We start from the raw sequence: 23,192 nt of genomic DNA, 5'->3' as shown, positions 1-23,192 counted from the left end.
AATGAAAGCTTCATCTTGCTCATTTCTTGCCCTTTCGTAGCCACAAATTCACTGAGTTTTTCAAACGTTTACAGAGCGTACTCTACAGTATCTTTAATATTGTCACGGGCTAAGTAGATGCCTGAGGATGACGACGACGAAGTGCTGAACGTGACCGTGCTTGGACTGCAGCAGCGTTGTACGCATTAGCTCGTCAGTATATTCGCCAGTACGCATCTGCTCGCCAGTGTATACTTTATTCCCCGTAACATCATTGGTGGAAGGTGTGGGGTACCACTCGCTATACAGCCCAACGAGCTGGATCTTCGCAGCGGACGGCGCATTGCAGCTACCACGATGACTGACCAGGCTACTCAATGTCAACAAAATCTGTCAGCCTTGCAGCCGATCGTTGTGGTGCAACCTCGTGACCAAGGCCCATTCAACGGCACAAGTGGCATAGACGTCGATGACTGGCTGGTTCTATATGAGCGCGTCAGCAGCAGCAACCATTGGGATACGACGCTTATGTTGGCGAACATCATCTTCTACTTGCATGGCACGGCAAAACTCTGGTACGAGACACATCAAGAAGAGTTGACTAGCTGGGACGTCTGTAAGCAGAAATTGCGCTATCTATTTGGGAAACCCATCGGACGTCAAGTGGCCGCAAAGAAAGAGCTTGCGACTCGTGCCCAGACATCCACAGAGCCGTACATCGCGTACATCCAGGACGTGTTGGCTTTGTGCCGCAAGGTCGACAAGGACATGCTCGACGAGGACAAAGTCGAACACATCCTGAAAGGAATTGCCGATGACGCTTTCAATTTTCTCCTGTGCAAGGACTGCTCGACAGTGGAGTTGGTCATCGAAGCATGTCGTCGCTTCGAACAGGCAAACAGTAGGCGCATAGTTCACCGATTTGACCGCCTTCCCAACACGGCGGCTACGTCCTCTTGCGAAGATTTGCCCACACTACATCAACCACCAGCGCCAGAAAACGTCACCAGAATAGTCCGTCGGGAACTCGAGGCTATGGCTCCCGCTATGTCTAGCATCAGCACGCCAGGACACAACCTCGATGCTGTTTCAATGATACAGACCGTGGTTCGCCAAGAGATCGCGAATATGGGCAGTTCGCCACCTCATGAAAATGCCCCTGCTACTTCCAGCTCGGCTCCAGTCGTTGCGGATACCGCTCCGAACCGCACGTTCGCGCCACGACGAAACCCAGCTGAATGGCACACTCATGATGATCGGCCCATATGTTTCACGTGCCATCGGATAGGACACATCGCTCGCCATTGCCGCAGCCGTTGGACCTCATCACCTCGATCGAGCTTCTATGATTGGCGGCCTCGCTCTGAACGTGCACCTTATGCCCCGTCCTACCGTGCTGAGACAGGTGCAGAGCATAATCCAGAACGTCGGACCAGCTGCTCGCCATCGCCCGTGCGTCGTCAGTCCCGCTCGCCCCAACCCCGCTGTTCTCGGTCTCCCTATGACCGTCGCTCGGAAAACTAGCCGATGCAGCCCCCGGAGGTGACGCTACATACACGACTCGGACTGCAAATCCTCTGATTACTCCCGACCAGCGGTGCAACCTTCTTACAATTTTGGTTGATGGTTTACCTGTAACTGCTCTTATTGATACCGGTGCACAAATATCTGTGATGAGCTCAGACCTCCGCCGCCGCCTCCAAAAAGTCCTGACGCCTGCGATTGCACCTACCGTTCGTACAGCGGATGGGAGTACTCCTGCTGTGCTTGGAATGTGCACTGCGCGATTAACAATTTCTGAGCATCAAACTTCAGTTCTGTTCGATGTACTGGAAAATTGCCCTCATGACCTCATCCTTGGACTCGACTTTCTGACTTCACACGCTGCCCTCATTGACTGTTCCAAAGGTCTTCTTCGGCTCGAACTACCATCCTTCTCAGAGATCGTCTCTACCAGCCCACCTCGTCTACGCTCTGTCGATTTCCTCAGACTTCCGCCGCAAGCCGCAGTCCAAGTCCAACTCTCGCCATATCCTCCAGTACCCGATGGTGATTATGTTGCTGCCCCAATTTCTGACGTGGCCATGACACGCAATGTTGCACTCCCCAACACGGTGGTTACCGTTAAGGACAACCGAACTTCATTTCCCGTCCTCAATTTCGGCTTCTTAGCGCAAGTTATTCCTCGCGGCATGTCACTTGCGCATCTGACACCACTGGTCGACCACACAGTTTCCGCCCCAACCACCGATTCGCCACCCGATTTTTCGTCAACGTCGCTCTCGTCACGTTCCTGTTCCGACCTTTTGAAGCCAATGGTATCTGACAAGCTCACCTCTGAACAAGTCTCTGCTTTCTGCCGTGTGCTTGCTTCTTATCAGGACATCTTTGACTTCGGCGACCGTAATTTGGGCCAGACATCCGTGGTAACCCATCGCATCGACACCGGTGACGCTCGACCCATTCGCCGACGACCCTACCGTGTGTCAGCCCCGGAGCGTGCTATTATACGAGAAGTCGATAAAATGCTTGATAAGGGCATAATCGAACCCTCATCTAGTCCCTGGTCCTCACCCGTTGTACTTGTTAAAAAGAAGGACAATAGCTGGAGATTCCGTGTTGATTACCGCCATCTCAACCATATTACCAAGAAAGATGTCTATCCCCTACCGCGCATAGATGATGCACTCGATTGCTTCCACGGTGCCAAATATTTCTCTTCAATAGACCTTCGCTCAGGCTACTGGCAGATCGCTGTGGACGACAAAGACAGAGAGAAGACGGCCTTCGTGACTCCTAATGGACTTCATCAGTTCAAGATGATGCCTTTTGGATTATGCAATGCCCCCGCGACATTTGAGCGCATGATGAACTCTCTCCTTCGAGGCATGAAGTGGACCATCTGCCTCTGCTATCTTGACGACCTTATTGTTTTTTCGACTACTTTCGACGACCATCTTACCCGCCTGTCCACAGTGCTTGATGTTTTCCGACGTTCCAACTTGCAACTTAACTCATCCAAATGCCGCTTTGGGCAACGCCAAATCTGCGTACTCGGCCATCTTGTTAACGCTGCGGGCGTTCAACCAGACCCTGCGAAAGTCCGAGCAGTTCGCGACTTCCCCACACCCCGCTTAGCCAAGAACGTTCGAAGTTTTCTAGGACTGTGCTCCTATTTCCGTCCTTTTGTCGAGAAGTTTCCTGAAGTAGCCCGTCCTCTAACCTGCCTCTTCAAAACGGATGTCGCATTCACCTGGGGCCAACAGCAAGCAAACGCCTTCTCGTCGCTCGTTGACATTCTCACCAATCCACCAGTCCTAGCACACTTCGACCCATCTGCCGCCACGGAGCTTCGTACTGACGCAAGTGGCCACAGCATAGGCGCAGTGCTGGCGCAGCGGCAACAAGGCAAGCACCGCGTCGTCACATATGCAAGCCGACTGTTGTCCGGCTCGGAACAAAATTATTCCATCACAGAACGCGAGTGCTTAGCTCTCGTCTGGGCCATTGCAAAATTCCGACCGTACCTGTATGGCCGACCATTCTCAGTTATTACGCACCACCATGCGCTTTGCTGGCTCTCCTCACTCAAGGACCCTACGGGACGGGACGCCTTGGTCGCTGGGCGCTGGGCTTACAAGAGTACACTTTTTCCGTATCCTATAAATCCGGACAACTTCACAAGTATGCCGACTGCTTGTCCCCTTACCCAGTCGATCCCCCTGACACGAGGGAAGATGAACAATAGGCCCTCGTTCTTTCAATTACCGACTTCACCGGCATAGCTGCTGAACAACGCCGCGACCCCTCTTTGCGTGCTATTATCAATGGTCTGCACTCTCCCCACCCTGATCACTCCTTACAACTCTTCGTTCTTCACAACGACATCTTGCACTGCTACAATGCCCGCCCTGATGGTGCTGAGCTTTTAATCGTTGTTCCTGTGCATCTTCGCTCAGACGTTTTGGCCCAGCAGCATGATGCCCCCTCCGCTGGACACCTAGGGGTGTCACGCACGTATGACCGCATTCGCCGCCGATTCTTTTGGCCTGGCCTCTACCGTTCTGTGCGACAGTACGTTGTGGCATGCGACCTTTGCCAGCACCGCAAGACACCTGCTCTGAGACCTGCTGGTACCCTCCAGCCCATTGGAGTACCAGATGAGCCATTTTTTCCGAGTCGGCCTCGATCTTCTAGGACCTTTTCCCGTGTCGGCCACCGGTAATAAGTGGATTGCTATTGCTACCGACTACGCAACGCGGTATGCCGTTACATGCACCATCCCCACCAGCTGTGCTACTGATGTAGCCGATTTCCTTCTTCATGACATCATTCTGCGTCATGGTGCTCCTCGTCAGTTGATCACCGACCGCGGCAGCTCTTTTCTATCTCAAGTAGTCGACGAGCTCCTGCGATCCTGCTCTACCCACCACAAGTTCACTACAGCGTACCATCCGCAAACAAACGGCCTCACGGAATGCCTCAACCGTACCCTGACGAATATGTTAGCGATGTACGTCTCCAAGGATCACAAAGATTGGGACATCCACTTACCTTTCGTTACCTTCGCATACAACAGTTCACGTCATGATACAGCTAGATTTTCACCTTTTTACCTACTGTTTGGTTATGACCCGCCTTTGCCCATGGACACCATGCTCCAATCTGACGCCTCCTCGACTGCTTATGCTCGTGATGCCCTGGCCCGAGCTGACATCGCCCGCCAAGTCGCCCGAGATCGTTTATGTGCCTCGCAGCTTAACCAAAAGAGTGCTTACGATCGCCGGCACCGTGACGTACAATACTCTCCGTGGTCACTCATCTTGCTGTGGTTACCACCACGTCGTGTTGGTCTCTGCGAAAAACTGATGTCCCGTTACGTTGGCCCCTACCGCGTCATACGCAAGGTCACCAGCGTGACCTATGAGATAGCTCCACTCCATACCACGTCAGTACCAGCTTCAGTCCCGACCGATATAGTGCACGTCTCACGGCTTAAACCATACTACTCACGCCTCGAGAATTGATCGCACCGGGACGGTGCTTCTGCCGCCGGCGGGTAATGTCACGGGCTAAGTAGATGCCTGAGGATGACGACGACGAAGTGCTGAACGTGACCGTGCTTGGACTGCAGCAGCGTTGTACGCATTAGCTCGCCAGTGTATACTTTATTCCTCGTAACAATATGAATGCAGTTTTCTTCATCTAAATGATAAATCACGTCAGGAGCAGTGAGTATGAGAACATTAGGGGAGATGCTACTCGAAAAACAATTTTCTTTATTAAGAGTCTGAATTTAACACAAATTGGCATGCTAATAGAGCTTTTTCTCCTCTTTTCAAATGTGTCATTTGCTTTCATGTAGATTGCTTGGTTTTCTTTCTGCAGGTCAGATACTGCAAAATTATGCCCATTGTTATGCAACAATTCTGACCTATAAAAATTTGAGATAAAGCATGCAGATATAGCTGACTATGATCCTTTGGAACTGTAGAGTGCAAAAAACTATATAAATTTTGTGTGTAAAAAGGTGAAATACAATAATAAAATAGAAAAATTTACTATGGCTCTAGTTGCCAAGGGCTTTCAATGTTATGTAATTTTTGAAAAACATAATCAAGCAGCACTGACAATCTGAATAGATACTTACACTCTATGGGCCTTCATCATGCTATGTGCAAAATTTCATAGAGGTATGACAATTTTAAGTATACGAACTAGCGTGTATAAGAAGCACAGATCACACAAAACTGCGAAAAGAGAAAAACGCATTTGAAAGTTTGAAACCTTTTTTTTTTATCACAGAGTTGTTAGAAATGCATAATCTTTGGCCATAATGTTCAACAGAACTTTGAAAAGCACCGCAAGTTACTAGAACTGTCCTGCAGCATAGGTTGTGCCCTCACGGTCCTTGCGAGCACTCTCTTCTAGCCGTGCCCTTTTCACTCCACGACGACGGTGGGTCCTTGCTTCTGCCGTCAGACGCTCAGACATTCTCTTGATGCGCCTCGCATCGCGGGAATCCCTGAAAGTAACTAGATCTCTAGATGGCAGTATGTTGAGCTCTTCCAGGATGTGCTCGAAAGTAGCATGACCCTTGTTGAACCACAGGATTGCCATAGCTGCGGCAGTCTCAACAACCGTTCGGGAGACAAACTTAGTCTTGGGGCAAAGTAGCCAAATTTTGCCGTTCAGGGATTCCGATGCGTTCTGGGTTTTCCCTTTGATGCATCGAGCAAGGAGCTTCTCATCCGTTAGCCGCTTATAAATGGGCAAAACAGCCAATCCCTGTGCTTTTTCAGGAGAGGTGTGTGGCGTGGTGCAGGTTCACCAAGTGCTTCAGCGCGTTGATGTTTGCACCACGACTCTGTTCCTGCAGGGCAAAACTTGTGGCTGCCAGCATTGTCAGTAGAGCATGAGTGGAAGTACGAAGCCCATACTGCAGTGTACATATCCCGTACACTCCCCCTGTTGCTTGTTATGGCAATCTGATAGTATGATTGGAGCTTCTGAATGGCTGGCTCTTTCATTTTCTGCCCTCGTGGTAATGGCACGTGCAGCTTCCGTAGCACGGTGCCAAGTCTCTTGGCCACATGATTAGTGCAGTCTTCTTTTTCTATATTGACAGCACCATAGACTTTTGACTTTGCAACTGCACTATATGCTTTGCTGTCACCGTCACTCAAGAATGTCATGAAATGCAGTGGGGTGTCATAAGCCAATGTTCTCTGCCAAATGCGCATTGCAGCCTCCTTTTCCATGGCATGGGAGGAACAGTCTGCATTTTTTTCACAGACTGGGCCATGGAATGCCTGCCACACTTCCTTCTCTGGGCCCATATCCTTGTGCCTACTGCATGTCAGGCAGTAATTTGATATGACCTCGAAGTCTAAGCAGAGGCCAGTATCTAAGGAGATAACTGCGCCAATCCCGTTGTGGCTTTTGTGGCCCCTCTTCTGCCAAGTGCCGTCGAACATAACAGCCACATCAGTTTCGCCTGCTACTTCTTTCGTCAACTCTCTGGATCGGCGCAAGTTTTCACTCACAGCTGCCATGGCAGCGGTGTGCACCTTCTTTGCTATCGAAAAAAATCCTCGGTGGTGCATTGGCTTTGGGAGTCCAATAATGGAGCAAAATCTCAACAATTGCTCATGCCCAATGCCGGCAGCGTGTGCAGCCACCACCGCCTTCACATTTACAGCGAAACTATCTCGGGAGCTCCCACTGTCGTACCGTTGGCTCACTCGGCTGCTGCCGTCCGCCGTAACACGCAGTGACGTATCGGAGCACGAAAGAACAGTCGCTGAGCATTCGCTGTTTTCGCAATGAAGTTCAAGGAGCGACGAAAGTCCCTTGCGCTTTTCTGCCGGCTCCGGAACGGAAAGTTTTTGAATACCGCAAGCAGGGCATGCCGCACCTGCCACAAGTGCCGTCAGCAAGAGGGTGTCGCACAAAACTGTCGTTGCACAAACCTCATCGTACTGTCTTTCGTCTTTTTCGAAGAAGCCGAGCTTCTTTTCCGAAGCACTGACGAAAGAAAGCGCAGCGTCAATCCCTTCATCGCAGCCACTGTCGCTCGCGCACTCGTCAATGCCGCCGTCAGGCCTAGCACACGTAGGCGCGTTCTCGTTCGTCGCCGTCGTTCGGGGCGCTTTACGCCGCCTTCACTTGAACTTGTGCTTCGTTCGAAACTTCTGCGGTCTCACGTTGCACTTTTTCGGGCTTGTCATCGCGGAAATATGCGTAGACGCGCAGAAAAGCAGACGGACCAAATGCCGATGGCCGCCACCAACACAGCTGACAATGACTCGGTAGCCAATGGCGATGCGGCTTAGGGTGCCGCGCGTTTCAAACGGCTCAAACCACGTGATAAAAAGGCCTCGTTTTTTATTTATTTTTTTGCCCACGTACGAAACTGGCGGTCGTCGGAGCTGTAAGAAGAAGGCCGGACACAACTTTCCCAACCGATCGCGATGGCGGGCGGCACTGCGACGGGGAGCAGCGCGCAGTCAAAGATGGCCAATATCGGCGGAAATTCACAAAATTTTGAGCCACCGCGATGCCTTTATACACATTTTTTTTGCATTTTGCGGTTCGAATTTAGTTTTGAAATTTTCACAGATGAAAGAAGAAGGTTTGAAGATTACAAATGCAATAAAAATCAGAAATACGAGAAATTTCGCTAAAAACGCGATTTTTCGACTCGCATATCCCCTTAACCCCAGCATTTCTCAACTGGCACATGTTAAAAAAGCATCTACAGTGGAATTTCAATTACATGTCTCCTGGTTTTGCGACGACCCACATTTTACGACGAATGAGTTTGGTCCCAACAAAATCCCCATAAAAGCAATGTATTAAAACCTTGGTTATTGACACAGTTTTATGCTAACCCCTCATCTGACAATGACTTTCAGATTCCACCCAAAAGAAAAAACCACATTAACTCAAATCAAATGTCGACTAAATATTCACGAGTGCGAAATATGAACTTGTGTTCCCCTAGATTGACGATTGAGAAGTAAGAGTGAGACAGCATGTCTTCTTAAAATGAAATACTTATTCTCCGGGAAGTTCATGCGCTTATACAGTAAAAGCTCGTTAATTCGGATTTCACGGGACCGGAAAAACTGTCCGAATTAACCGAATGCCGAATTAACGAATGAACAGGGAAAACAACATTTAAAATGAAGCTGCAGAAGCATACCTTTATTTGTTGAAGTATTTTGTAATTGTCGTCTGCGTTTTCGCGCAGATTCCGGCTGACATCACAATTTTTCTTAATTGTTCCAAATGGCCAACAGCACGCAAGCTGTCGGGAGTGTTCAGTCAAGCGTCCTCTAATATTAACAGCGCCTCCAAAACTTCCCGTGAGGTGCGATGAGGTCGCTGCTGTGTCTCCTCGCATGATTCTTCGTCGGAATCGTGGTCTTCATGGGCGCCCGTGATATCATTAATAATCTCTTGATCGGTCAGGAGACCACTCGTGGCGACACCATGATCCATCGCTATGTAGTCCTGAAAGGTCACATCTGTGGGAAGGACTGCATCGAAAGTCGGGCAGTCATCGTCGGTGGACTCGGCTGACACCTCCTGGATGCCATCGTCAGCTACTGCTGCATGCTCGGGCCACACAAAACCGCTGTGCCGAAAACAGTTGGCGATGACTTGCGGCGGAGTGTTTTTCCACACGTGGGCGATGATGTGCACTGCGCTGAGTAAGTCCACTTGATACAACTTCCCAGCTTCTGAACATAGGATCATTCACTCTAGCAGGTGCTTGCGGTACTTCGACTTCACGTAGTGAATGATACCCTGGTCCATCGGCTGAAGAGCAGACGTAGTGTTGGGCGGCAAAACAACTACTGTGATGCTCTTCAGTTCGACTGTAGTTATGGGCACTGCAGTTGTCAACAACCATAATTATCTTGCCGTCCTTCGACATGAAGTGCCCGTCCAACTGCTGCAGCCAGCGGCGAAAAATGTCCGATGTCATCCATGCCTTCCTGTTCGCTGTGTACTCGACAGGAAGGCTTTTGACATTCTTAAAACAGTGTGGCTTAAGCGCCTTCCCGACGACAAGTAGTGGCAAGCGCTTTGTGCCAGTCATATTGGCGGCAAGAAGCACAGTTATCCTTTGCTTGCACTTCTTGCCACCAATGCACACCTCCCCTTAGAAAGTCACCGTCTTGTCGGGCAGAGCTCTGAAAAATAGAGCAGTTTCATCTGAATTAAACACGTCATGTGGTTCATATGCGGCGATGTGCTCTAGCAGCTTCACATTTCTCCACTCGGTGGTAACGCTTTCGTCAACACTGGCCTTTTCGTCGCACACACTCCTGAAGACAAGTTCGTGTCTCTCTCGAAACCTCGCAAACTACCCTTCTGACGCTTTGAACGATTCAATGTTCATCAATGCAGCGTACTTCTCACCTTGCGCCATGATGAGAGGTCCGCTCAAAGGCAGATGCGCCTTGCGACAGTCCGTAATCCACCGGAGCAAAGCTTCTTCGAGCTGGGGATGAGCTGTGGTTCGCAACCGCTTTCTAGAGGCATGAAACTTCTCGCTTTTGAAGGCTTGTCGAATCTGTTGTTCATTTTTCACGTACGTTCCCAACGTGCTCCGCTTCACGTTGTACTTGGTCATAACCTGCTGTCGCGATTCGTCGTTCTTCAGTGCTTCCAACATTTCCACTTTAGTCGCCAAGTTATTCGCGTCGTAGTTCTGCCGCTTTTTCAGCGTTGCCATCACTGTAGCGCACGATGGTGGTGGCATGCAAATACGGTCACAATGGAAGAAAAAGAGAACTCCGCAAGAAGAAATGGTTCCGACACGACAACACAAGGGAAAATGGCGTCGGAGGCGCTGAGTGGAGAAGAAAGAAGACGCCGACGTTCGGTGACGCTGCGATTGCCCCCACTAGTTGATGATGGCGATGCCACTCAGGTTTGGGTTTCACTCCAGTGGTGCCAGCGCTGCTTTATCACACTTTTGTGTAGCAGCAGCCGTCAGCATTTGTCCGAATTAAGCGGAGCGGAGCCGCATTCCGACGAAATAACGAAGGTTTGGTCCCATAGATTAACATGCACTTTGACGGGGACCAATAGAGCCGTCCGAATTATCCGAATTTCCAAATTAACGGGTGTCAAATTAACGAGCTTTTACTGTACATATGTCTGCAACGTGCACATGCGTATCCGGGGCCATTACCCAATCAAGCTCTATCCACACAGAGTAGCAACAGCCAGCCGAAAAGCTGAGTTTTCGCATTTTCATTCCGTGGGAGCTTTTTCTCATCGCCATACCACTGATCTCCTGCCTTTGTTGCAGTCGCAGTCACAGGCTTGCGCACGCATAAAGGCGTGGCGAAGCTGTTTTCACCATTGTTGTGACTGGCGCCAAAGCTAACAAGGGAGCAGCGCTCTTTGGATCCTCAAACAAGTAGCCGACCGGCCGGCTGCCTATGAACGCCAGGCATTGTCCCTCCTAGCCGGAGGGTGAGACGTCGTGTCGCCACGACACCGTAAGCCGTTCAAGAGAGGACAACAAATAGAGCATCTTTTTTGGAAGAGACCGCGGCGGCCGCAGCAAATAGCCCCACTAATTAAGCGAGTGGTTCGCGGACCCTTTGAAGTATGCTGTCATGAGCTTGGAACCTCTCGACCAGCGGCACACACACGACGAGGAAGAGCCCCGCTGGCGCCACCTTGGACTGCAGAGTCAGGCCTCAATATTGGACGTTCACGTGGGCCGTGCATGCTCGGCCCCCTCCTTAGTTGTGTGTGATCTGTGATTAGACAGTAACCTCTGCACGTGTTCCCTGATCCAGGGATCTGGGGAGAACATACCCTTTATCCCGGCTCATTCAAAGGAGTGCTATGTAGAGGAACGCCGTATTCGAGAGCTCGCAATGGAGGAAAGAACTCGTCATGTACGAGAGCTCACCTTGTATATATTGTAAATAAACCCTCATCAAGTCTCTCTTCCTTTGGCCTCGACAACTTCCTCCCGGGCCTCCGGTGCTTGCAAACCCCGGTCGCAACACCATGCAAACTTACTTTGACTTGACGTTGACGTTCATTATAACAGCGAGAGATCATTAGTTGCACTCAACAAGCCAACAGGTTATAACGCACACAGCTCAATCATGCACGAAGGAATTATATGCGAACTTGTGGTTCATCACCATTATGAGGTAGTGTTGACACTGTGTCTGACTCTTCTGGCGGGAGGCTCTTGGAAACACGGTCTCAGTTTCGTTATCACGCGCACACAATTTTCGGACCGAGTCGATCAGTAGAAAGATGCACATTGGATTAGATTCTTTAGAATAAATTTTCCCTCGCACCTCCTCCAACTATGTAATGCTGCCATTAGCTGCCCCTGGCAAAAATAATTCAATCTACCTTCCTTTGAGAGGCACAAGCTCGTGCCGTGGGCTCATTCAGACAGGCTGTACCCGTTTTTTGGGCAAGGCTGAGCGTCACTGCCTATAATCTTACTTTTTCGATTATACAGTCGCTGACCGATAAATCGGACATCCTCAGTAATTCAAGCAGACGTGCGGCACCGCCGAAGGCCCCATAGAACTACAGTCGAGCCTGCTTATAACGAACCTGAGTGTGACGCGGCATCCGTTCGCTGTATCCCAAAGTTCGTAGTAAATGAAACACATCTTTTAAAAAAAAGTTGCGAGTGAAAACACAATCTTTTTTGCCCCAAAATGTCAGTGATGCACGTGTTTCGAAGAGCAGAAGCAATAAGGGTGGTCTCGAGTTCATTTACATGAGGCACTGGCTCCAAAGTATCGTCGTTCTCGCAATCCGATTCCTCCAAATCGCTCTCGCCACGTACTTCATTCACAATGACCCAATTCATGCACGGATTCGTATTGTCGGCATCATCATCAGCCGTAATTCAATCATCGCAACAGATGCCCCACCCGCTCTCCCAGGTCGGAGTTGACGATGCGCTACCACAAATCGCCGCCGCAGTTCGGAAGCTTCAGGCTCGGCATCGGGCCCAACGTCAATAAAGTTGGCCTCGCGAAAACAGTTTCGTGCGCATGTAGTCGTCACCACCACCCACAAAATATTCACCATATCCACAGCTGAATACCGGGACGCCCGAAGCGGCAAGCTGGCTGCCAGGTGGTCAACAGCTATGAGCAAGCGCTCTGCATCGCGGCACCTAACGCGCGAATTATGCTCAAGCCAAGCGGTCACACTTTCCACGTTTAATTGAGCGGCAGAAAAAAACGTGCTAGTCCTCCCATCAGCCATTATGACCACACACGCACATCAAGAACGAGCAAGACGCGCACACACGACGCACATGCCAGAACGCGTGGAACAGCTCTGGGCCTGTTACCAATCAGAAAACAAAACTAATTCGAGCCAGCGTGGCGAGCGTCTCGGAGCAGTAGAGACGGGCGAAGGGGTTGTGATCAAGAGAGGAGAGCAGACTTGCGAGAGAAGACAAGGAGTTGCGATAAAGAGAGGGGAGGATGCGGCGGGAGGGCGACCTTGAAAACAAAAACACACGGGAAGGAGGCAGGTTGAGTAGCTTGCTTGAAAGGTCCGTGAAACTCGCACGTAGAAAAACTTGGAAACAGTGCCTGTGCGCGTAGAAGTAAAAGCATGGCCGTCTGGATCAATGCGAGCGGCGGTGTTCGAAGAATCGGCGGCCATGGTCAAAAAATCGTTTTGTTGCGCCGGCAGGTTTGCGTGGCCTCACGAACTTCGATATTTCGCAATTCATTCGGCGCAATTAACAGCCGCTTTTACACTTCCGCACACGCGCGGAAGGCATGCTGAGCCGAGTGCGAAGTGAGCAAGAACAAGTCCTCAACACAAAATGAATCACAAATTATCAGAGCCGATGGGGTAGCGTACACGCGTGCACTAGACGCAGACTATCAGATACAGTCAACGGCCGACAATTTTGGCAAATGGTCTTGTCACTCCAGGGCAGCGACGCCAACGACAGTACCAGCTATCAAAAACAGGGTAGATGGCCGGCCGGTCTTCGAAAGATTGGTGGCAGTGTCAAAACATGGGTCTCGTCTGGCGATGCGGGGTGCTCAGAGTAGCGGGGGACAAAGGACGGAGTGGTGCGTAACAAAAAGCAGTCGGGGCATGAAGGAAGGAAACAACTTTCTTTCCTCCATGGGTTGGGGAGAGTGGCAACTAAGAGGGTCGCGGAGGCAGGGTCGGTGTTTAACAATAGAATGTATAAACACCTCGCCGATGCCTGATTGGTGGTCGAAATCGGTTTCTCGGGAAGTCGGCAGACCGCTGACTCCGTTCACTCTAACCGATCAGGAGCGCTCGGAGACGGTCGCTGTAAGTGCGATTTTGTGCCATTGAACCAATGTATATTTTCACGATCACGCGCATATTGTTCATTTTAAGCGAAAGTTCAATTTAAGTGGGGCCATTATATGTGGGCTCGTCTGTAATGTGAAAAATGATTGATATTTTGGACAGCAGCCTAGGATCTGCATTTGACAATCCAGACTATGTTCGAAACTGGTGCATACACCAGATCGGCAGCAATTATCTCCTCCGCTACCCACACCATACGCAGCATGATAAAAGCAAACTAATCGGTGAGGCTTCACTTAGATTGCCTCACAGCCTTATAATAGGAAATGCCGAACTTGGAGGCACTACTCAACCGTGAGAGGTTGCATCAATATCGTGAACATCTTATATTTTGGTTCTGGTATCCCTGCGCTGTTATGACGCTGTACCTTTGGCTGTACTGCTATTCCCACCTTTCTGTCGTATGTGTCCGCGGTACTGCTTTGTGCTGAATTCTGTGCATGTCCAGTTTTGTGTTGAGACCTGCTTTATTTTGCACTCTGCTGTCCCAAAAGATCTGCATAAGTGGCACCAATGGTGCCCTATCAGCCAGCGCCGAAGGACGCGCCCCCAACAACGAAACGCGGCAGACATACACAACACTAACCATGGCAAGGAAAGTTGCCATTATTCTGCAAGTGCTCAGTGGTCAAGTTGTTGGAGAGTTGAGCGTTTCGAGAGTTCGAAAAACGGACATTACAACTGAAGAGCCGAACCTGCCGCCCAGTGCAATCAGCTCAAGTGCGGTCGCTATTGACGACCTGGGAGGCTGCGGTGTGCCCATTCTAAACGCAGTTAGGTTTGAAGACTCCCCAAACGCAGACAGTGCCGTGTCGTCTATGCCGCATCGAATGACGACATAATTAAGCAGGTTCTGCAACTGCCAATCAGTGATTCTGGCCTTGATAATGACGACACACCATGTGCTTTGGAGCCATCGATGAGGACCTGTCTTGAGCCCTCGAAATTCTTTTGTCGTCCTACCTGTAATCCTACAGAAAACAACCACACTGGCAGAAATAGATTAGGTTGCTCGTGAGCGGAAGTATGTGCAGCAACACATTGACAGCTTTTTTCAGCCACCGGATCACTGAAGCGTCAATAAACGTTTTTTTTTTTCCAGACCCATTTGTTTTTTCAGACATTAGATAATTTGAACGTATGTACCTTCCCCGTGGAGTCCAAATTATCGGTCGTCAACTGTACGACGGTTTTACGTGGTCCCCTGAAAGTTGTAGGATCGGGGTTCCTCTGTATGCTGCTAGTATCTGCCAGATGTAGAGCATTGAAAATGGACCGCCTATGCAATTAGAGGCTGACATTGAGAGCAGTCCCCTGACCACCTGGCTCACAACTCCAATTTTATTGAAACAACTTAAATGTATTCAAACTTACAACTCGGGTTCAACAATCTTTGATTCCAAATGTAAGCAACACACATATGATGTCATTATTTTCATAGATAAACTTACGGAATATCTCAGCAAGCACAATCTGCACAGAGGTATGGAAATGGATAAGTTTGCTAATGAATGTCGAAGTTGCCAAAGGAACACTGACAGCACACCTATGTGAATGCTCCTTGAAAGATCGCTAGCCAGCTTGGGGTGAAAAAATTTTAAAACTCCAAGTTTCAACCCAGTAAACACAAACAGCCAAAGATAAAAATTCAGTTAGCAGTCTTGGGCCTTGTGGCACGCTGCCTTACCTTTAGCCTCTGCGAGCTAGAGTCAAAGCTCAGCCGGATTCCATCTTCAGACAGGAGGATCACGAGATCACTATCCAGTGGGCACTGCACAGACCACAAGGCAATAAGTACTACCAGCCATGCTCGTATCCTACTTGCTCACAGCCACTAAGCTCTTTTATACAATTAAGTAGTAGGCACATACAGTGAACTCTCACTTGGTTAACTTCAAGACACACAAAGAAATAACTGAAAGTTCACTAAACTCAATATTCACTAGAGTATGGAACAGCACTTGGACCAGCAGAGATCCAAGTTGAATTAGGAATATAATTTATACTGAAAACAATTCCGTAACTTTAATTTCTACTGGCACCCTTTGCAAGAAGTGACAAAGCTGTCAACGAGAGTCTAGCTTTTGTGAACTGCCTTTGGCATACTAAGTTGCTGTGACACGAAGTCTCCCGAGTTTCTAATATCCTCCAGCAACAACTAGAGATACAGGATTTGAACTTGTCTCAGCCATTAAAACTTCACACTTTTTTTCTTTCAGTTTCGGAAGAACAGTGGAAAAAATTTTCAAATCTGATAGCCCTGTGCAGGTACACAGGCGCACATGGCAGCTATTGTCTACCGTATGGTCTCTTTGCCTCAGTGGCGCTGCACGCACAGGTGACGTTGCACCGCTGCCGATCTATGGGTAATTTTGGGGCAGACTGGATCGACTACGCCAATGCTGCAGAGCACAAAACTTCATTGAATTGATATACAAAATGAGCTCGGGTTTGCAGATAAAGTTCATTCAACTGAAATATTAGCGACCTAAGAAGTTTATTTAACTGAAACATTTTTGCATAGAAAAACTGCCAAAGATTTTCTAAATGTTCTAAATTTTTCTAAATGTTCTAAAATATACAATAAACCAACATACACAAAAGAGAGAGTACACTGAATATTGCATGTGTGCTACTACTGAGAAGAACAAAGAGGAACCAAGATGTCTGACCCTCAGCTTCAGATTCTGTGAAAGAAAGAAGAAAATAAGGACAGCACTTTTCCTAATGAAATCCTCTCCTACAATCTGTACAATACCTAAATTGCTACAAAAATTTAGCCCTGCCACACTTTTCTGAGTAATTGTTGAGTGGCTTCAATATAACAGCTTACTGCCTTACAAATTCACTGCAGCAAACATTTTGAGAATACATAAAAACAAGGTGGTACTACAGGGGACTGTCACACCATTCAAGTGCTTTTTCGCTCCTTCCATATAAGCGTGCGTGCCGAAAGCTGTGCAAGCAGGGGATGACAAGGGGGCCAAGGTGCATCCATTCGTCAGAGCGCATCATGACCATGGGCACTTTTATTTTTTAGCACAAGACTTACGATGAGATCGCATAAGCGGGCACCTGTCGAGTCTCTAGGGGGTCGCGGTAACCATTTAATCCAGTCAATTACATAAAACAGGGTGAATTTAATCCAACTTGCTGCCGATCGAAACCTCAGAGTACAACTAAGATAGTAGATTTGGCTCACACTAGCAAATTTCTTTTTTTCGTCTTCCACTTTCGTTCCCTATTAGATTATTATTTCTACTTTTCGAGTCAAACTACAGACACAGTTCTCCACTCATTCTTTCGCTTTATATATGGCTGATAAGTACCAATTGCATTTTGAATGTTAGCAGGGTAAGTATTACTCTGTAAAGCCTGGGCTGCACTGAATACCAAGTCGGTGAAACCCTTGCAACCTGCGAGCTACAAGTTTAGGCAGCCCGTTCTAGAGCATCCACCTATTGCTCATCAAGGCAACACTGCGTGCTCACCTGTTCATTGTAGATAATCTGGACACCCTTGATGATCCGGAACTGCTGCTGCAGTATGTGGACCACCTGGCTAAACGCCATGCCTACAACAGAACCAACAGAGAACAGGATCACCCAAATAGCTCTCAACAGTTGCTGGGTGCTGAAACAGCAGTAAACTTGGTGAAGTGGAACTTGCACTTCATGCTGCATTGAGACAGCACCCAATGCACACTTATGCTGTGGTGCATCCGATAACCCTAGTGTGCAAAAGCCTGCAGTAACGCGCATCAGGCACATTGCCTGGAAGGCTACTGTAAAGCACCACACTTTATGATAATTTACTATTCATTCCTGCGTTTTATATTTGGCCCTGATACAGCTTAGATACTGCGCACCAAGAAGCTCCCCCCCCCCTCCTCCATCTACAGATTATCATTACTATACAGAATTTGCTAAACTAGAAATTATTAGGTACTTTGTTCACTATAATTACTAGAGCATCACTGCTTATGATTAATGATATTATCCAGGGTTTAACATGCCAAAACCAAGATATGCTTATGAGAGGCGCCGCAGAGGAGGGCTCCGGAAATTTCGACCATCTAGCAACCTCTATTGAGCACTGACATTGCACAGTACACAGGCCTATACCATTTTGCCTCCATCAAAATGCGATCACTGAGGTGAAACCGGCAACTTTCAGGTCAGCAGTTGAGCACCTAAACCGCTTGAGATTCAAGTAGTTAAAACGTGAATAAACAAAACTACACATAGAGTGTAAATAAAGTAGGTTTTTCATTGAAGAGAAACAATATAAGCAAGCAGTTTTCAAACTAAAGGTGACTTTCCACTCAAAAACCACAAGTTGAGCCCTGTTGCCAGAAAGTTAACTGTAAGAAAGTAATAGCACAAATATAAAAGCCACTAACTGTCCATGAAATCAGATAAACTTAAGAACACCTGCTACAGAAACACAACCATTTAAAAAAGATTTTGCAAACATAATGGCACAACCTGACCCTTCAAACCATGTAATGTTACCTTTGAGAATAAATATTTCTGGTCCCATACACTAGTTTCACAAGAACTGATGCATGCCACATATGTGCCATTTTCATAAAAAAAAACAGAAAGAATGACAACAGAGGAATATACAAAGGCCTATTCTGAAAACATACAGTATAATCGCACGAGCAAATCGTGCCTACATGCATGTACAGCAGAATGCGTTGACCAGTATACGATATTGGGCATTTAATATTCATCATTCAAGCATCCTACTTTTATGCTAATATTATTGATACAAACTTTAATGCTCACTTCATGCAATAATTCATACATATTATATCTGTCCATTATATTGTGGTCTAATTGTTAAAGGGCACTAGAGAACCAAAGGAACCAAGAGCTCACTTATCGGCAGTAGGTTAGCAGGGTGACAAGTTTTATTCCTTTTATTTGGCCCATAGACAAACAGAACATGTTTCAAACTCATTGGTGCAAGTCTTGGCATTGAATCACGCTGAGCTGATGTGACTTAAACAAAGCCTCCTGAAAGTGAAACGCACGTGTGAACTTCAGAGACCCAGTAAAGTGTTGCAAAGAGATATTTTGCAGTTGCCATTTTAAGAGACTTGACATCAGGAGAGTGAATTTATAGCTACGAGCTAGGCTTGCCAGCATTTGCTGGTGGTGCTGTATATAGAAGAATGACACTGTTTCTCTAGCCAAAGATAAATCACTGGGAAAAAAAGCATTGATTGATTGATTTGTGGGATTTAATGTCCCAAAACTACCATATGTTTATGAGAGACGCCGTAATGAAGGGCTCCAGAAATTTTGACCATCTGGGGTTATTTAATGTGCACCCAAATCTGAGCACATGGGACTACAACATTTCCGCCTCCATCAGAAATGCAGCCGCGCAGCCAGGATTCGATCCCGCGACCTGCGGGTCAGTAGCAGTAGCCGAGTACCTTAGCCACTACAAAGAAAGAAAGCATGGCATCCAATATTGTAGGGACCGTTCTGAAACTCTTAGCCATATATCTACATACCACAGTTACAGCTGGCGTCATTCGATATGTGTGAAATAACAAAATAGCCTTTCCAATTCTATTCAGATCTCTTGCACAAAATGGCTAACCTTCTGTGTAAAACCCAGTTGAGTAGTAAATTTTCAAACATGAGGATGCGGTCAATAACAGATCTGGAATATAACAAGGATGATAGCATTACGTTATGCACACCCACTTTTTTGCCACATCAATGGCACTGTCAATCTTCTATGTGTTCTAAACAAGATGTGTGAAAAAGTGTTTTTGAAGAATTGCTGCTGCTGAACTGTCACTGGCTCAGTGGTACAAGTAGTATGCGAATTATGGTGCCATTTGGCATTGATTCATTATACTTTAGGGTAAGTTTTTTGCGGCTATGCAGGCACACCAACAGAGCCACAGTTTCGCCCTCATAGAACCAACAAATGCACGTCTAAATTTTCTGCTGCTTTGGTAAAGTGTAAGTGTGATGATGCACTCAAACGTTCAGACTGAATAATAGTGTGACATGCTTTTCAAAATGTGAGTACGCTATGCTGGGTACCCACAGGACTATGATATGTAGATATGTCCTGAAATTCAGAATGTGCACATCTCCAGATATTTCACAGAAATCACACTACAAAATGCCCGGCCGCTTGCGTAATCGGCTTGAAGGTGGAGGTGGTTCTAATCGAACAGTTGGTGGCATGTCTCCCTTGACTGTTTCTTTCCCTCGCCAATAGATGGTGTGAAGAGAGGTTGTGGCTACGCGCAATGCCGCTTGAAGGCGCGGCATGCATCCGCCGGAGTGTGCAGGCTATGCGGTTGCGTGTTCTCTTGCATAAAAATTGCCACTGTACAATGACTTCCAGGCAGTGGCTACAGCTGACATCATGCACAGCAAGAGCAGTATCGAATGACGATCAATTCAAAAGCAGCCAGGAGTGCACCCTGTCTAGGAGCTCCAAAGTGGTTGTGTGCTGGCAAGAACATGCAGCTGGTTGTAGGTGTATATAGTCTTTAAGTTATGATAAAGGCCGGCGACAGAACCAGGTTGACATGCAGGAACGTGTGCTGGATTTACTGTAATCTACGTTATCTGCGAGCAAGCACTATGCCCAAGCTGTGCCAACTACCATTAAGGCTTTGGTCAAAGAATGTGAATGAGAGCCACAAAAGTCAGTTTCTTACAAACAATTTAAAATTAAACAATGTGATGCTTTCAAACCTACCATGTCTCTCTCTTTCCTTTATCATAAGGGTTATTTGTGCACAGCTTTATCATAAGGGTCCTTTGTCAATTTTGCTTAATCCAACCAGTTTTTGTCTTGCATGTCTTAAAGCTGTGAATACGAAGGGCAATACGAAGCTATGGCACTACTGACATATCAGCATCTAATGCTTATGAAGCTTAGACCGGCAAATGTAGAAATTAAATCCATTACAGAATAGGAGTGACTTCTGAAGCAACATTCTATTGTATTTCAAATGCAGGGCAACAGGCACAAACGACGCCAGCATTTATGCACTGCTGTCAACGTGTGACAGATAGCAGTCACTTTGCACACGCACACACACACGCCACATCCTGAACACGGCACACCCAACACAGCGATAAGATCGACTGTGCAAGGCACGTGACAACGGCTCAGATAGCCGAGAACAGTCAAACTAAGAAATAAACAAAGTATGACTCAAGGGGAATGACGACAGCACCCATATGAAGAGTTCCGCGCGGCACTCCGACTGCCTTGACAAGGACGGGTTCGGTGGGCGACAGCATCGTCGCTTGGACGACTGCGTACTACGTTGCGTCGTTCGCTGCTCGTCCAGGCAGACAAAAGGAAACGCGACGTCTGCCGATACTGGGAGGTGGTAGCGCTGACAACGTCTTCCGAGGAGGAGACATCGACGGGCTTCGCAGCAGAACACTGATCGGCCGCAGGGTCAATGGTACAGACCAGCTGTCTCGCCTAGCCTCTCCTCTCTCGGCGCGTGCTCACAGATGACGTGTTCCCGCGGCGAACAGCTGTTTTTCCGCTACACTCTCCTGGCGGCGTCGTTTCCAATGTCGAACGGCTGCTGCAGCAGCAAGTTGCTATCGGCCCCGTGACGTATCCCCCTCCGCGTTACTACGTTGACTTGTTGCTCGCTCACTGCTCCTACGGAGAACTCGTCCCCCCCAGGAACGGCCTCCCGCTGAGACATCTCGCATCGACCACACGTCTCGAAATCCCCCGTGCTCGTGAAACAATTGACGCTACCGAGGTTATCGCGGTCAGCTTGGACTTTCGTCGAACCACCGCGCCCTGCCAAAGGTGAAAATAGAACTGAAGCGAAAGGAGAATGAAACCTGGCTGACGAAAAATGCACGCAAGGTCGACCACTCGCTCGCTGCCGTCGTGCCATTTCTGCCGCGAAAATGAGACCCTCCTTCTCGACTAGTTCAAGGGGAAGCATTAAACATAAAGCAGAAACACAACACGTTTCCTTCACGCCATAGTCCGCGAGCGATTATTTGGGCGTGAACGCCGCGGTGCCTGTCTGGGAGCTTGCAGCTATCAGCTGATTGTATGCAAGACGAGGGCCGTAAAAGAGGAGCCCGCGACTGAAACGCTTGGGCCCTGCGACGTATACAAGCTACAATCTACTCGCGGTATCTACGACATCCCGACACTTTTTTTCTTCTTCGAAATGATCGCACTTGGAGATCATCCGCACTCATATGAGAGATAAGGCGACCACGCTGACCACATACTCACTGCGCCGTACACTGTCGCTTGCACGAAAGGATTGCTGTTGCAGCTTGCACGCGCGGACGCACGCATGCAAAATCGCAGGAAGAAACAGCAGACGACGGAGAGGCCAGGGTTGATCTTCCGAACGATTGTCGAGCACGTATCACACACAAAGCATGCGCGGATGAATTAGAACACGCAGCCAACATGGGAAAAAGGCACACACACACACCAGCACGAAGTCGATCCTGCGACGGGCGCACTTGGTACTCACCGAGAACCAGCTCCCAGCTTTCATTGCCCAGCGACTTCTCGGGAACGACGTCAAGCTCGAGCATGTTGAAGGCGCGCCCTGAACGCTTTTTCTTATGACCAAGCCAGCCGCTGTTGCTGCGAGGTGCGCGCTCAATTACTCTAGCACCGCATCAGCTGCGGATACGCGACGATGGGTTCGGAAGCAAAGAGGTGAGGGAACTGAAAACAAAGCAGCGAGTCCGGAGTCGTTCACTCTTTGTCCGCGCTATGGGTCGCCATGTTGTCTCTCGTTTTGTTGTCTTTCGCAAAAGCTTGTCAGCTGGCTGGACCTGGCTCACTCAGCTGCGGCAGCGGCGGTTTATTTCCGCTCCTTTCATAGCGCGTCGCCAGGGGGCAACAGCGTTGCGTCATCTCGTGGCCTCTGAGATGGCAAGGGCAACGCAGTTCGCTTTTTTTTTTTTTTTATTAGGCGCCGTGCGGTGCGCAGTTAGGGTATGCACATTTCAGAGGCCACAAGAGCAGGCACTGCGCCGTGTCGCCTGTAGGCCGACAGAAATTAGGTGCCTTCTTCCTTTTCCTCATGAACCACTAACCAACCACAAGAGCTCTATCAGCAAAAGGAAGAGGCGCGAATCGACACATCATTTGAACGACTGAATTAGACGTGTGGTCGAAGTGTAGCGCTGGAGCAGTGGCAGATCCAGAGGGGGGGGGGGGGGGCGATCTCCCCCCCCCGAAAAAAAGTTCGTTTCAGCCCCCCCCCCCCTTTTCTTCGCATCAGAGCTTGTAGTCGGCCTCCTAGCACCAATTAGGACAAATGA

General features: G+C 48.5%; 1 protein-coding gene across 5 annotated transcripts in view; it reads right to left on the bottom strand.

Annotated features, from left to right (window-relative positions):
- The window catches only part of LOC142796294 (phagosome assembly factor 1), a 172,172-nt gene extending 149,450 nt beyond the window's left edge, over positions 1-22,722 (bottom strand). Inside the window, exons 1-3 of one of the 5 annotated variants that reach the window (XM_075886585.1) lie at positions 22,391-22,722; positions 17,358-17,440; positions 15,554-15,637 (exon numbers count right to left, since the gene is read on the bottom strand). In XM_075886585.1, coding sequence (XP_075742700.1) covers positions 15,554-15,637; positions 17,358-17,440; positions 22,391-22,454 — 231 coding nt within the window. In that variant the 5' untranslated portion in view covers positions 22,455-22,722. Of the gene's footprint in view, positions 1-15,553; positions 15,638-17,357; positions 17,441-21,094; positions 22,265-22,390 lie in introns of those variants that run through there. The other 4 variants (XM_075886588.1, XM_075886586.1, XM_075886584.1 and 1 more) reach the window with 4 other exon arrangements.
- Between the last annotated feature and the right edge of the window lie 470 nt (positions 22,723-23,192).

This window comes from Rhipicephalus microplus, chromosome 2, assembly GCF_043290135.1.
Source record: "Rhipicephalus microplus isolate Deutch F79 chromosome 2, USDA_Rmic, whole genome shotgun sequence".
In the NCBI taxonomy this organism is placed as follows: Eukaryota; Metazoa; Arthropoda; class Arachnida; order Ixodida; family Ixodidae; genus Rhipicephalus; species Rhipicephalus microplus.
This window is presented reverse-complemented; position numbering and strand designations above follow the sequence as displayed.